This window comes from Cebus imitator, unplaced genomic scaffold (genome assembly GCF_001604975.1).
Source record: "Cebus imitator isolate Cc_AM_T3 unplaced genomic scaffold, Cebus_imitator-1.0 Scaffold763, whole genome shotgun sequence".
Classification (NCBI taxonomy): Eukaryota; Metazoa; Chordata; class Mammalia; order Primates; family Cebidae; genus Cebus; species Cebus imitator.
This window is the reverse complement of record NW_016108078.1, coordinates 808,470-822,807: the sequence shown is the minus strand read 5'-3', so window position 1 is coordinate 822,807 and position 14,338 is coordinate 808,470. Positions and strand designations below refer to the sequence as shown.

The following is a 14,338-nucleotide window of genomic DNA, read 5'->3' as shown; positions in this document are numbered from 1 at the left end:
CCAGGCTGGAGTGCGATGGCACAATCTCAGCTCACCGCAACCTCCGCCTCCTGGGTTCAAGCAATTCTCCTGCCTCAGCCTCCTGAGTAGCTGGGACTACAAGCGTGCGCCACCATGCCTGGCTAATTTTTGTATTTTTAGTAGAGACGGGGTTTCACCATGTTGACCGTGATCGTCTTGATCTCTTGACCTCGTGATCCACCCACCTCGGCCTCCCAAAGTCCTGGGATTATAGACGTGAGCCATCGCGCCCAGCCGACCTTGAAGAATTTTTTAAAACCTTTCTGAGCCTCAATGTCTGCATCCGCCAACATCATCCAGGCGCCTAAAATCACTAATTCTCACATGAGTACTCAAAAGCAAATCTCTGTATTCATTAATCCCTCGTCTCCCATACTCTCACCCACAGATGTCCCTGTACACCCACTGACTTCATCTCCCTCATCCTTCCTCTGCCCTAGCATCGAACTTCCCACATCATCATCTGAAACTCCCAACCTGGTGATCAGCACTGCCCTAACAACCTCTCCCTGGGATCACTTCCCTAAGCTCCTGCCTTGAGACTTGGCTCTCCCAAGGGCAATGCTTCACTTGCAGGCCTCTCAAAAGGTGGCAGTTGTTTTCTCTGGCACATGTTTATCCTGGGGTCAGTAGGTAGAGAACATAGTCCTCCAGACTCACCACTGCCAAGCTAAGACTATTTTTGCCTCTCGTTAAAAAGGATTAAAAAAAAAAAGGCATAGTGACTCATGCCTGTAATCCCAGCACTTTAGGAAGCCAAGGTAGGAGGATTACTTGAGCTCAGTAGTTCAAGATCAGCCTGGACAACATAGAAAAACCCTCATCTCTACTGGAGAAAAAAAAAACCTAGTGGGGCATAGTGGCAAATGCCTATAGTCCCAGCTACTCAGAAGGCTGAGGCAGGAGGATAGCTTGGGCCCAGGAGGTTGAGGCTGCAATGAGCGCCACTGCACTCCAGCCTGGGTGACAGAGTGAGACTCCATCTCAAAAATGGGTGGAAGGGAATAGAATAAAAGCCCTGCTCTTTTTGAGGCCCCATACAAATGCTATGTATGTCTGTCATCTATGACTTACTTTTCCTCATCTATTGAAGCACCTGGCTCACTGCTTTTCTTTGACCCAACTCCTGCCACCAACAACCTGTGTGACTTTGGAGATCACTGGACAACCCTTCCAACAGTCTAGGTTTCCCACTTCCCTGACATCTTCACTTCCAGGGATCTCCACTCAATCACAGCCACTTACCCACCCATTCCTATGGTTACACCTATAGGGGAAACACCTGTAACTGCTTGGACTTTTGACAGCAGTCTCAGACACCCCTCTCTCCTATCTTCAAGCTCATTTGTCCAACCTCCTAGAGACTTGAACCTTCTACTCGATTCCTTATTTGTCAGCCATCCTTCTTCCCTCCCTGTCCAGCTAACATTCCACAGCCTGTTATTACAATTGTGCTCCTGCACAAAGCCACAATTCCTTTGCCCCTCCCATTGCCCTACTATGACATCTTTATCAGTGTTTGGCAACTAACTGACCAGCAGGCAGACAGGCAAGTTCCATGGATTATATACTTGTGCCACCAACACCGATAGTTGTAAAATTTATTTATTTATTTAAATTTTTAAAGACGGGGCTTCACCATGTTGGTCAGGCTGGTCTTGAACTCCCGACCTCAGGTGACCCGCCCACCTTGGCCTCCAAAGTGCTTGGATTACAGGCGTGAGCCACCACGCCCGGCTGAGTTGTAAGCTTTTTAAGTGATAAAACATTCCCGGCCTGTAATCCCAGCACTTTGGGAGGCCGAGGCGGGTGGATCACGAGGTCAAGAGATCGAGACCATCCTGGTCAACATGGTGAAACCCCGTCTCTACTAAAAATACAAAAAATTAGCTGGGCATGGTGGTGCGTGCCTGTAATCCCAGCAACTCAGGAGGCTGAGGCAGGAGAATTGCCTGAACCCAGGAGGCGGAGGTTGTGGTGAGCCGAGATCGCGCCATTGCACTCCAGCCTGGGTAACATGAGTGAAACTCCGTCTCAAAACAAAAAACAAAACAAAAAAAAATTCCCCTCTTAAAATAGCCACTCAAAAATGAACAACAGTGGCCCAGCACAGTAGCTCATGCCTGTAATCCCAGGACTTTGGGAGGCCGAAACAAGGGATCCCTTGAGGTCAAGAGTTGGAGACCAGCCTGGCCAACATGGTGAAACCCCATCTCTACTAAAAATACAAAAAAATTAGCTAGGCATTGCTGGTACACACCTACTAATAGTAGTAATCCCAACTACTCATGAGGCTGAAGCAGGAGAATCACTTGAGACCAGGAGGCGGAGGTGGCATTGAGCCGAGATCGCACCATTGCACTCCAGCCTGGGCAACAGAGCAAGACTCCATCTCGAAAAAATAAAAACTAGGCCGGGTGTGGTGGCTCATACCTATATAAACACAGCACTTTGGGAGGCTGAGGCGGGCAGATCACTCGAGGCCACGAGTTCAAGACCAGCCTGGCCAACATGGTGAAACCCCGTCTCTACTAAAAATACAAAAATTAGCCAGGCATGGTGGTGGGCATCTGTAATCCCAGCTACTCAGGAGGCTGAGGCAGGAGAATCTCTTGAACCCAGGAGGTGAAGGTTGCAGTGAGCCGAGATGGCACAACTGCACTCCACCCTGGGGGACAGAGCAAAACTTCATCTCAAGAAAAAATTTAAGTAAAAAATAAAAAATAGTCTGGGAGCAGTGGCTCATGCCTGTAATCCCAGCATTTTAGAAGGCCAAAGCAGGAGGATCACCTGAGGTCAGGGGTTCAAAACCAGCCTGGCCAACATGGTGAAACCCTGTCTCTACTAAAAATACAAAAATTAGCCAGGTGTGGTGGTGGGCACCTGTAATCCCAGTTGCTCAAGAAGCTGAGGCTGGAAAATCACTTGAACCCGGAAGGTGGAGGTTGCAGTGAGCTGAGATCGCACCATTGCACTCCAGCCTGGGCGACAGAGCAAGACTCTGTTTCAAAACAAAAAAAGAAAAAGTTACTGTGAAATTCTATGAACATTCATTAAAAGCACAGGATTGGGAGGGGTGGTAAAGGAAACTCACTGTGTCTAAGTTTCATCGTGACGACCAATTGCTCTCTTCCTGTCAGAATGGGAGAAGAAGCAATTTGAAGACAGCGGGGAGCCACAATGCCACAAGCCTCCGCCTAAGTCCCCTAAAGGTAAAAGGTTAAAGAACATTATGAGGAAGCCATAACAATTAGGAAAACTGGGAGAAGCTGGAGCTAGAGCCTCGTATGGCTGAGTCCACACAGGGAAGAGAGTGTCACACTACCCAAAGGGAGGGATAGGTCTCAACCTCATCCTGGGTGGAGTCAGTGCCTCAATGCATCAGATGGGGCCTTGGTCCTGATTCCTCCACACTGTAGTGTTATACCCTAGGTAGGAAACTAGTGCTAAACCCCTTCACACTGAGGGGAAAGGGGCATGCAAGGATGGTCCATTTCTATATGGGCCAATAATAGTGCCTCTTTTCCCAAGTAGGGAATTCTATATCTCATCTACCTAGGAGAGATGGTGGGGAAGGGGGTAAATAGATCCCAGGAGTCTACCCTGGGGAAAGGGGGCCTGAGAACAGGGATTGTTACCTGCGTGTCTATATGGACTGAGATAAGTACAAAATCTTGGAGAAGGGAGTAAAAATCTGTGCCTGCATATGCCTGGGGTCTATACCTTGGTGGTTTGGGTTGGGGGGATTACCATCTGTCCCTCTACTCTGGGGTACAGAGAAACTGGGGAAATTCACAAAGTGGCTGTGTGCATTTCTGCTACATGGGAAAAGAACCACAGATCTGTTTATCTCTAGATTGTGGGGATGGGTCCTGGGTCTCTTTACCCTGGAGAGGGCTGTAGGGCAGGATCGATATGCCTGACGCCACAGCTATGCAGCTTTGAATAAGTGGGTCTGGACCTTACCTGCAGTGAGTTATTCTGGACCCTTCTGTGGGAAGTAGACTGTGACAACTTTCATCTTTTACGCTGATTGAAGTCAGCAGCACACTAACACTGAAAGAAATAGGGCCTCTGGTTCTCTGCATGGGTGGTGTGTAGAGGGGGCAGGCAATATAGCTATAAATTAAGAGATCAGCCCTAATACTTAGGGGCAGGAGGGGGGTCAGTGATTCTACTCTGGGTGGAGAGAAACAGATGTGAGCTCCACTACGTTGGGTGAAGGGGAGAGACCATATGCACTGCACTGCCAGGTAATGAATGATATCACTGCCTCTCAACATTACAGGGAGGGGGACCTGCATCTCTGCTCCTGTGGGGTATCTCACTTGCTACATTTAGTGACTCTAAATCCTTGGGGGAGGTAGGGGGATGATCTGTGTCTATGTCAAAGGTAGAGGAACCCATCTGAGCCCCTCTACCCCCATGGCACCTCAAGGGACAGACCTGACTGTCTCTTCATGGATTAAGATCTGTTCCTGCTTGCTTTGAAGCACTTTGGGTGCCTCAAAAAATTACACATTCGGGGGCGGGGACGGTGGCTCACGCTTGCAATCCCAGCACTTTGGGAGGCCGAGGTGGGTGGATCACGAGGTCAAGAGATCGAGACCATCCTGGCCAACATGGTGAAACCCCATCTCTACTAAAAATACAAAAATTAGCTGGGAATGGTGGCGCACGCCTGTAGTCCCAGCTACTCAGGAAGCTGAGACAGGATAATTGCTTGAACCTAGGAGGTGGAGATTGCAGTGAGCCGAGATCGCGCCACTACACTGCAACCTGGGCAACAGTGCGAGACTCCCTCTCAAAAAAAAAGGAAAATACACATTCCGTAAAACGGGGGCTACGGAGGTAGGGATCAGGTCTGATTTTCCACAGTAGGGACTCACTCTAATCTAAGAGGAGGAGGCAGTTGGCTTAGTTGTCCACAGGCTGAGGCCTGTATCTGCAACCACTTTGGGGATGGGTGAGTTGGGGAGTGACACTGAGGGCTCTAGGTCTACACGAATGGGGAGGAGCTGCCCTCCCCCTGTATAGTAAATGTTTCTAAGCTCCTCTATACTGCTATGGGGACAGATACATCAAAGCCTCGGTCTGTCCGGCGGTCGGAGGTGCCTCGAAGCGGCTGTCTGGAGCCAAGCCGAGGAAGTGCCTTAAACCGGGAGAAGTCTGCACTGCTCATCTGAGCGGAAGGAGATGTCTCTATACATAAGATTGGGGTGGATGTCCCCCATAACTTCGGTGAGCCAACTCTTGTGTATGCAGGGTGAATGCACAATGGAGCCTCACTATCTTGAGGACGATCAACGCTTCACCACACAAGTGAGGTTTGTGCCTCTCTACTACACAGTGTGTCCCGGATTTACACCTTTCTAGATGGGATGGGGCAATGCCCCTCTCCCGGAGAACTCCACCCCGCGAAAAGGCAATTCGGCGCGTCTCCACGTGTGCTGCGATCCCTGCTCCTCTTCTGGGCCCTTGTAGCCTAGAAGAGATCCGGCTGTTTACCTCTCTCTTCCAGGCTCGCGGGCATCTGTGGTTTTAGAGGATCCTAACTGCCCGGTCGTCTAGGTGAGCGCACACCGTGAGAAAAGAGAGTAGTTTCTTACCTATACTTCCGGCGGGGATGTGANAAAAAAAAAAAAAAAAAAAACCCATCCCCCAACCCCATGTAATTTTCTTTGAAGAGAAAATATCTTCACATGGTTCAAATATAAAGAAGTATAAAATTATGTTTATTGAAAAATTTACCCTCCTTTTCTATCCTGTGTCAGCCTGGTTCCCATCTCCCCCAGGAGGTAAGCACTGGTGTCAACTCGTTTATTCTTCTAAGGATTTTGTGTTTTTTCTTAACATTCTCTTTCTTTTAAACAAATGGCAGCATTATGCACACTGTTAAAAGAGTATTTCAGAAATTATTTAATATGTATTCTCCTTTATAGCTATGTAATATTCCATTCAATGGATGTACTATGTTTAACAAATCCCCTGCTAATGAACAGTGAGGGTTTTCTCTCTTTTCCCTTGGCCAAACAATGCTTCAGAAAATTATGTGTATAAATACATTTGTAGGATAAATTTCTAGAAATGGAATTATTAACTGAAAGGGTCTGTACATTTTAAAAATGATACAGTTCCTGATAATTTTTCTCTAGGGTTAAACAATTATAGTCCTATCAGCAATAAATAAGAGTAATTATCTCTGTATTCACGCCAATGATGTGTTATCAAACATGTAATTCTATAAGTGAAAAGTGGTATTTCAGTGTAGTTTTGATTTCTATTTCTTCAATGGAGGGAGGACATGCATGTTTCTAGGTTTATAGGTTATTCATATTTCCTTTTCTGTGTACTCTCATTCATACCTTTTGTCTAGTTTTCTATTATGTTGATCATATTACCCTGTTAAAGCTAAACACTTATCAAGCTTCACAAGGCCCTATGATATGGTACCCAGGTGTGTAAAATTTTCTGTGGATCAGAAAATACAGGAGAAAATTTGTGAGAGATAATAAAAATGGAAAAACAATGCCAATGCATTCCAAAGGCTATGGCCTGGGCACTAACTTTTGCTTTAAAAGCTTCCTCATACTGGGAGTATTTCCTTAGGAAAATAATTGGATTTTGTAGTGGAAATTAGGAGAAAATATTTGTGTTAAGAAAACTCATGTTATCATATACTTTGATGGAAATCAACTTTTTCCCATTAAAAAAATATAATTGTGTTACAGATTCAAGTGCAAGTGATTTTTGAAGTGACACAGCAAAGTGAATTGGAGGACTGAAGCAGTTTTCTGGATAGTCCAGGCTACCACCTGACTACCTCATCTGATATGTACATGTAGTTAATAATTTTTTTGTGAGAAGTTTAAATCACTGCAGCAGTCAACTGTTTTCCAAAATTCGTTGTTCTTTTCTTCTACTCGACCAGATTATTTTCCTGGGCATGAAGAATTTTGCCACAGCTAAAGTCAGTATTTCTCAGCTCCTTCTTGCAGCTAAATGTGGCCATGCGATTATATTTTGGCAATAGGATGTGAACAAAAATGATATGTGGTACATTCAAGTTTTGACCTAAAAGGATTGCACGTGAACATCCATTGTGTCTTCTCCTTTTCCTCTGACTGAGATGTAGTTGTGATGGTAGGAGCTGGAGGAGCCACTTTGGACTCAGAGATGGAAAACCTGTGTTGAGGAGTCCTGGACTTTTATGTAAAAATGCCTTATTTAAACTACTGTGTGTCGGAGTCCTTTAATCACAGCATCTTAGACTATATTCCCATAAGTACAATATCTTTGCTTCATAATAAAGTGCCTCCAAACGCAGTAACTTAAAAAACAATCATTTATTAGCTCCTGATGCTGTGGTTTGTCAAAATGGCCTGAGTCGTTCTTTTGCAAGACTTGCCTGGGTTTACTCACATATCTGCAGGTAGCTGGTGGGGTTGCTAAGGGATAATTGGCTCTGGATGGCCTCATTCATGTGATTGACAGGGGCAATGGGAGCAACTGGGTTCCACGTTTCTAGCAGTTAACAACTTCAGGTTTCTTCTCATGGTGGCTGGATTCCAAATGTAACCAGAGATAGCAAGTCCCAGTGAGCAATCACTTTTTACACCCCTGCTTGTGTTATACTTGGTAAATGCCACACTGGCCAAAAAAAATAACACGGCCAAACCAAGAGTGAATGTGGGAAGGTGTATTTTTACAGCAGGGTTTCTGAACAGCAACACCACTGATATTGGAGCTGGAAAATTCTTTGTCCAGTGGGCTGTCCTGTGCATTGTAGGACATTCAACAGCATCCCTGGCTTCTACTTCTCGAATTTCAGTAACAGTTCAGACCATAACCTTCCCACACCCCATACTATAACACTCAAACATGTCTCTAACATTGCCAATGATCTCTGCATGGAAAAAAATTGCCTTCAGTTGAAAATAACTGGTTTACAGGAAGATGTGAATCTGGTGTAGACCTCTGAGGGCTGTTAATGAACAATCTGCCACATACAACAATTGATACAGTTAGCTTATTTTTCTTTGCTGTGTTGTTAACCTTACATGTATAGACTGTTGCTAATTATCTCCACTGATGTGTGTTTTTGAAAGGCTGTTTCTGGGTTCCAAGACTCAGCCCTTGTGTTTAGAGCTTGATGTTGCTTGTGATTCTGCTTTTTATACTTAGACTGCTAGCACAGAACTGGTTGTAGTTATTAGAAAATATTAGTATCATGACATACTATACCCAAACCTCTGCATCTTCTCTGTAATAATACATTTCTTCCTGTTGTCAGGTAACTTACCATGCCTCATAGGAGGCAGACTATACATCTTTGCTCCATTGTCTTTGGACTTGGCCATGTGACTGGTTTTGGCTGATAGAGAGTGGGCATAAGTGAATGCCAGTTCTGACAGAGGTTTTAAAACGCTTTGCATGTTTCTGAAGGTCTCTCTTATGCTCCTGCCTCCTGCCATGAGAACAGCATGTCCCAGGTAAGAACTAATTCTTCTGTCTAACTCCCCATAGAAGACCTGAACTTGACCTACAGTCTGGAACAAAGACACCCAGATGACCCACAGAAACTGAGAGAGAAATGAAGCCTTATTGTTTTAAGACTTTGATATTCTGGAATTGATTGCAGCATCATTATAGTAAAAGCTGACAAATACAATTCTAATTTTTTATTCTATTAAGTTGTTTTTATTAAAAGAGTATATTACCATTATAGAAAAATTAGAAAATACAGGAAATCAAAATGAAGAAAAGAAATTAAGTAGGAAGACAGGCTCAAACAACTATGATGCTATTACATGTTTACTTACAATTGTGATAAGTTCTATGAAGGCAAAGTCTGTATTCTAGGATCATATTAATATTTAAAAAGAGGGCATAGGCTGGGCATGGTGGCTCACACCTGTAATCCCAGAACTTTGGGAGGCCAAGGCGGGCAGATCACCTGAGGTCAGGAGTTCAAGACCAGCCTGGCCAACATGGTAAAACCCCATCTCTTCTAAAAACACAAAAAATAGCTGGGCGTGGTAGCACACACTTGTAATCCCAGCTGCTTGGGAGGCTGAGGCAGCAGAATCACTGAACGTGGGAGGCAGAGGCTGCAGTGAGCCAAGAGCTTGCCACTGCACTCTAGCCTGAGTGACAGAATGAGACTCCACCTCAAAGAAAACAAACAAACAAAAAAGGGCATGATATAATCTGGAGTCAGGAAAATTTTTCCAAAAGAAATAATGTTACACATATCATGTATTAAATACATATAAACTATAATGCTGCATCTATTATAATACACACATACTTTTATATCAGTATCCTTGATGTCAAAGACCACAGTCATTTCCTTAACAATCTCAGCACTAAGATGGGCAGGCAGAGTGTGAGTAGGTGGTGGTGGCATGTAGAAGCTGATTTTCCCGCTGACCCAGTCAGCTAGGACAGTTTTGGCCACCTGTTCCTGACTGTATAAGCCTCCCTTCTTCTTCCCCAAATGGTGCACCACTACCATGAGAAAGTGCTCAGTGGTCTGGAACCCAGAGACACCACAGTAGTTGGAAATCTCCTCCAGGTTGCAGTGCTGCAGGATGGTTCCCACCGGGGTCACAGGGTCTGCCAGCTTCTGCACGTGGATGCAGTTACGCAGGATATTATTGCCCACCTCTGAGTTGGGCCCTGGGACAACGCCTGCAGCATCCAGCAGCCGGATGAACTTGTCCAGGTGGACCTCCTGCATGAATTTGGTAATCCCAGGAACCGCTCCCACGCTGCATGCACGGCCGTGCTTCTGGCTATTAATCAGGCTGCTCTTCTCAACACTGGGAAGACCCACAACGGCTACATGAATGTGCGTACGCACTTCAACAAGGCGACAATAGTTCTCCAGAACCTAATTGAGGTTTTTCAGCTCCAAAGCAGGCTTTGCTTTTCAGCAGTGACTCAGAGGCCTGATCTCCTGGTACACTGAAATGATTCAGGTTTCTGACCTGATGCTGGGTACTGGCCTTGAAAGCCACGGCTGGCAACTCTTTCCGAAGGTAATCCAGCCATTTCTCCACAACCGCCTTGGGGACCAGGTCAATCTTGTTCAAGACAAGGACCAGCTTCTTGCTGCCTTGTGCTCGCAAGACAGCCTCCTCCATTTGGAAGCAGCGGCAGCCTAATGGATCTCTGGCATCCAGAGCTTCCAGAATCACATCAGAGTATTCCACCACTTTATGGAACTCCTTGTAATAAGCATTCCTTGTGACCTCGTCATCCAGCCGAGGAAACATATTTAATTCCTGCAAAACTTCCTCCTTATGCTTATACTCCTCCTGGCATCTCAGGACATCCTGACAGTAGCTCTCGATGGTCCTGCGTTTTTGTCTTTCTTGATCCCAGGCAGCTTGCTGCAACTCCCTCATCTTCTCAACCCTTTTCTCCTTTAAATTAGCCTCTCGATTGGCATGATCATTGGAGTGAACCAAATGAGGTGCTGAGGGCACTTTGGAGGTTGCTTTCTTCCCATTTTGCTTCGCAGGCTTCTTGTGGCCCTTTGAACTTTTACCTGGCTTTTTATTTTTGTGTCTAAGCTTCATCGTGATGACCAGCTTGAAAGCAGATAAGTTCAAATCTGCTTGCTCTCTTCCTATACTTCCGGCGAGGTTGTGAGAAGGGACGGCAACAAGACAACTCTGTTCGGCGAGCAAATGCTCTCGCGCAGCGAGGCTCAGGCTTCCGGATCCCAGGCTGGGAGGCGCCCGACTCCGCCCACTGTGCGTTCTCCGCTGGGGGCGGGCTTCTGACTGAGCTTGCACCTGCCCGTCCCTTCCTCGCTACCACGCGGGCCCCGCCTCCTGGCTGCCCCGTAGGTAAGGAAATAGCGGAGAAGGTAGAGGGAGGACGGCGAAGTGACAGGGAAGAAGCGGCGGGTCGACTGGTGCAGCCATATACCCTACTTGCAAGTCAAAATTTTGTCTGCGGGGATCTGTCTGGGGTTAAATATGCGTACTCCCAAACCTCAGTAACCAGGCAGTCACCATGCCCGAATCAAACAAGGGTGGGGGATAGTGTCTTTGTCTGCCTGGAAGATGGCGTCAGCAGGGTGTAAGAAAATGGCCGCCTGGGTCACATGTCTGGCCGAGTATTCCCCACCTAAAGTGAATGGTTAGCTATTCCCAACGACCTTCCCGGGTCCTTGGGCCCCAGGCACTCCCTGAGCACTCCCAGCTTTTTATGCGTAAGTTCAGATCTATGGCCAGACGCAACCCGAAATGGAGCAGGAGCCAGAACAACTAGAAGCCTCTCCCACCCGTTTGCCTTCTTCCCCTCCTACTCCATCCTTCCCTCAATCACGGAGCAGCGTCTGCAGAAGGGAATGAATTTATATCTCTGAACTGGGGCAAGTAAGGGTTTCTGAAACCATCTCAAGGAGCTAGCTGGGAAGTAAGGTCTCCCCCAGAAAACTGTAAATATTAGTCTGAAATGCCTCTTTCCTGATGCTTTCATTCCAGCCCCTCCTCTTCCTCAAACCTAAACCCTGGGGTGGGGCACAGAGTAGGTGGGACTCTGCCTGTGAGGGTGGGTTTCTTTCTCCACTTCAAGCATGGATGGGCTGAAAAGGACTCCGTCTATCCCTTTACCCCTTACATAAACAGAACTCACTACCTCTACATCGTTGGAGGGTTTCTAACCTCTCATCCTAGAGACACATGAAATTCCGCTGGACCCCAAACCAGCCTTGACCACCTGCACCTTTACCGCTGCATTGGCAAATTTTTTCTGCTTCCTTAAGACCTAACTCTTGTCACTTCTATGAAACCTGCCCTGACTTTCCCAGATGAGTTAGAAACCCAGAGCACCTTACCTATACAGCTAAGCTAGCACTTACCACTTACTGTAGTTGTTTATGTGGCTGTGTCTCCACACGAGGGTGAACTCCCTAAGAGCAGGGGCCATGTATCTTCAAGCCTTCAACAAGACCCAGCACAAGACTGGTAGGAGGCAGGCTTCAACAGATGTTTTTTTGTTTGTTTGTTTGTTTGTTTTAAAGACAGGGTTTCACCATGTTGGCCAGGCTGGTCTTGATCTCCTGACCTCAGGTGATCCCCCCGCCTCGGCCTCCCAAAGTGCTGAGATTACAGGCCTGAGCCACCACGCCCGGCCAACAAATGTTTGTTAAATGGGCAAGTTTACAGGCCTGCACCACAAATCAATGGGAAATGGACAGTTTAGTAGATAGCATTGGGAAATTTGGCTCTCCATGAAAAGAAATATAAAACTGGATCCTTACTTATTCGACCTAAGACGGTGGACTGTGAATGTGAAAGGTAAAACTATGAAGTTAATATATGCAGGAGAATGTCTTCGTGACTTGTGACGGGGGAAGGACTTTTTAAACAAAATCCCAAATGCACAAACTATAAGAAAAAATACAATGAAGTCTTTGATAGAAGTGGAAACTAGTTATTACGACTTCGGAAAACAATTAGGAAGTATCCAGAATAGCTGAAGATGATCCTGGGACCCAGCAATTCTAGTATTTGAGATAATTTATTAACAGATAGATAGATAGATAGAGATCACCCCTAAACTTTAACTCGTAGAGAAATTTTTACACATTTGCTTAATGAGCATGTGAAGGAATGTTCATTGCAGAACTGTTTGTAATAGAGAAAAAAAATGTGAGCAACCTAAAACTCCACCAACAGGAGAATGAATAAATAAATTATGGTATTGCCATTGGACAGAATACTATGCAGAATACTATAATGCAAAAGAGTGAATCATGTTGCGTGCATCAACCCAGCTAAATTTCAAAAACACAATACTGAGATAAAATACAAATTGCAGAGACCGGGTGCGGTGGCTCTGTAATCCCAGCACTTTGGGAGGCAGAGACGGTGGATCACCTGAGGTAAGGATTTCTCAAAAAAAAAAAAAAAAAATTGCAGAAGGATACATAAAATATCAAACCATTTATACAAAGTTTTAAAATCTAGAAAACAGCGAATAATATTGTTTATAGGTTATATAGATATATAAACAATAACTTTTTTGAGACAAGGTCTTGCTCTCTGGCCCAGGCTGCAATGCAGTGGCTTAACTTTTGCTCACTGCAGCCTCCACCTCCCTGACTCAAGCCATCCTCCCACCTCAGCCTCCCAAGGACCTGGGACTACAGACATGTACCACCATGCCTGGCTAATTTGTGTATTTTTTGAAGAGACGGGGTTTCGCCATGTTGCCCAGACTAATCTCAAACTCCTGAGCTCAAATGATCCAACCATACCTCAGCCTACCAAGGTGCTGGGATTACAGGTGTGAGCCACTGCCGCTAGCCAACAATAATTTTTAAAGAGAAATACTAAATCCAGAGTAATGATTACCTCTGGGGAAGAAAACAAAAGAATGGAATGAGAGAGATACAAAGGGGACTTCAACTGTTTTTCTAATAGTTTACATTGTAAGTAAGCTAGGTAGTAGGTACGTGGGTTTGTTTTTGTTATATTCTCTATACTTATTTGTATGCCTGAAAGATTTCTTTTTTTTTTTTTTATTTTTGCCAGGAAATATTTTATTGACAACCAGGGACACAGCCATAAGAGAGGGAAGCACACAGGACTGCAAACTAACACCCAATAGCCAGCAAGGGCCCTCTGGGCCAGGAATACTGCATCCTGGGGTCCTCATAGTCTCCCACCAGTAGACATACATTGCTGGGCATCCAGGGGAGGGGGCAGTGGCTCTGGTGTCCCAGAGAGTGAGAGGATATATGATGCCTCATTATGAGCAACAGGGTAAGGAGGTAAAATGGAGGATCCATCACTGCCTAAGACCACCTCCTCCTCTCAGAGCCAACACGAGGTGGAGGAATGAACCACCTAAAATCTTGTAATCAGCTGTTGTCTTCTCATCATTCATCTGTTTGCCACTGTAGATGAGCCTCTGCTGTTGTGGGGGGATTCCCTCTTTCTCCTCCACACGCTCCTTGATTCGCTCCACCTTATCTGTAGGTTCAAGGTCAATCTCAATCTCCTTTCCGGTCAGCGTCTTCACTTTAATTAGCATCTTCTTTCCAGTTTGGGACTGCACACGGATAAATTGCTGCTCCTACCACTCCGGTCGCCAGTGCCGCTCTCCGGCACTCTGCCTGCGAGGGCCACTTCTCCATTTTTTTCTTAAGTCTACAAGAATCTGAAACAAAATGTTAATAATAGTTAGCTCTAGGCCGGGCGCGGTGGCTCAAGCCTGTAATCCCAGCACTTTGGGAGGCCGAGGCGGGTGGATCATGAGGTCAAGAGATCGAGACCATCCTGGTCAACATGGT

The 14,338-nt window shown here is 45.8% G+C and overlaps 3 protein-coding genes across 5 annotated transcripts in view; all 3 read right to left on the bottom strand.

The window, feature by feature from the left end:
• GNL3L (G protein nucleolar 3 like) overlaps window positions 1-10,752 on the bottom strand; it is a 31,663-nt gene extending 20,911 nt beyond the window's left edge. The window contains exons 1-3 of one of the 3 annotated variants that reach the window (XM_017519659.1): window positions 5,631-5,662; window positions 3,988-4,077; window positions 3,116-3,227 (exon numbers count right to left, since the gene is read on the bottom strand). In XM_017519659.1, coding sequence (XP_017375148.1) covers window positions 3,116-3,131 — 16 coding nt within the window. In that variant the 5' untranslated portion in view covers window positions 3,132-3,227; window positions 3,988-4,077; window positions 5,631-5,662. Of the gene's footprint in view, window positions 1-3,115; window positions 3,228-3,987; window positions 4,078-5,630; window positions 5,663-10,657 lie in introns of those variants that run through there. The other 2 variants (XM_037735262.1, XM_017519660.2) reach the window with 2 other exon arrangements.
• Window positions 5,078-10,740, bottom strand: LOC108297019 (guanine nucleotide-binding protein-like 3-like protein). Its single transcript, XM_037735265.1, is given in 3 exon segments — window positions 5,078-5,203; window positions 9,332-9,928; window positions 9,930-10,740. Coding segments are annotated over 3 exon segments (1,401 nt in total). The 5' UTR covers window positions 10,608-10,740.
• Window positions 10,753-13,567: 2,815 nt separating the features above from the next.
• Window positions 13,568-14,173, bottom strand: LOC108297029 (NEDD8-like). The gene has a single exon (XM_037735261.1). The coding sequence runs from the start codon at window positions 14,077-14,079 to the stop codon at window positions 13,834-13,836; it is 246 nt and encodes an 81-aa protein (XP_037591189.1). The 5' UTR covers window positions 14,080-14,173; the 3' UTR covers window positions 13,568-13,833.
• Between the last annotated feature and the right edge of the window lie 165 nt (window positions 14,174-14,338).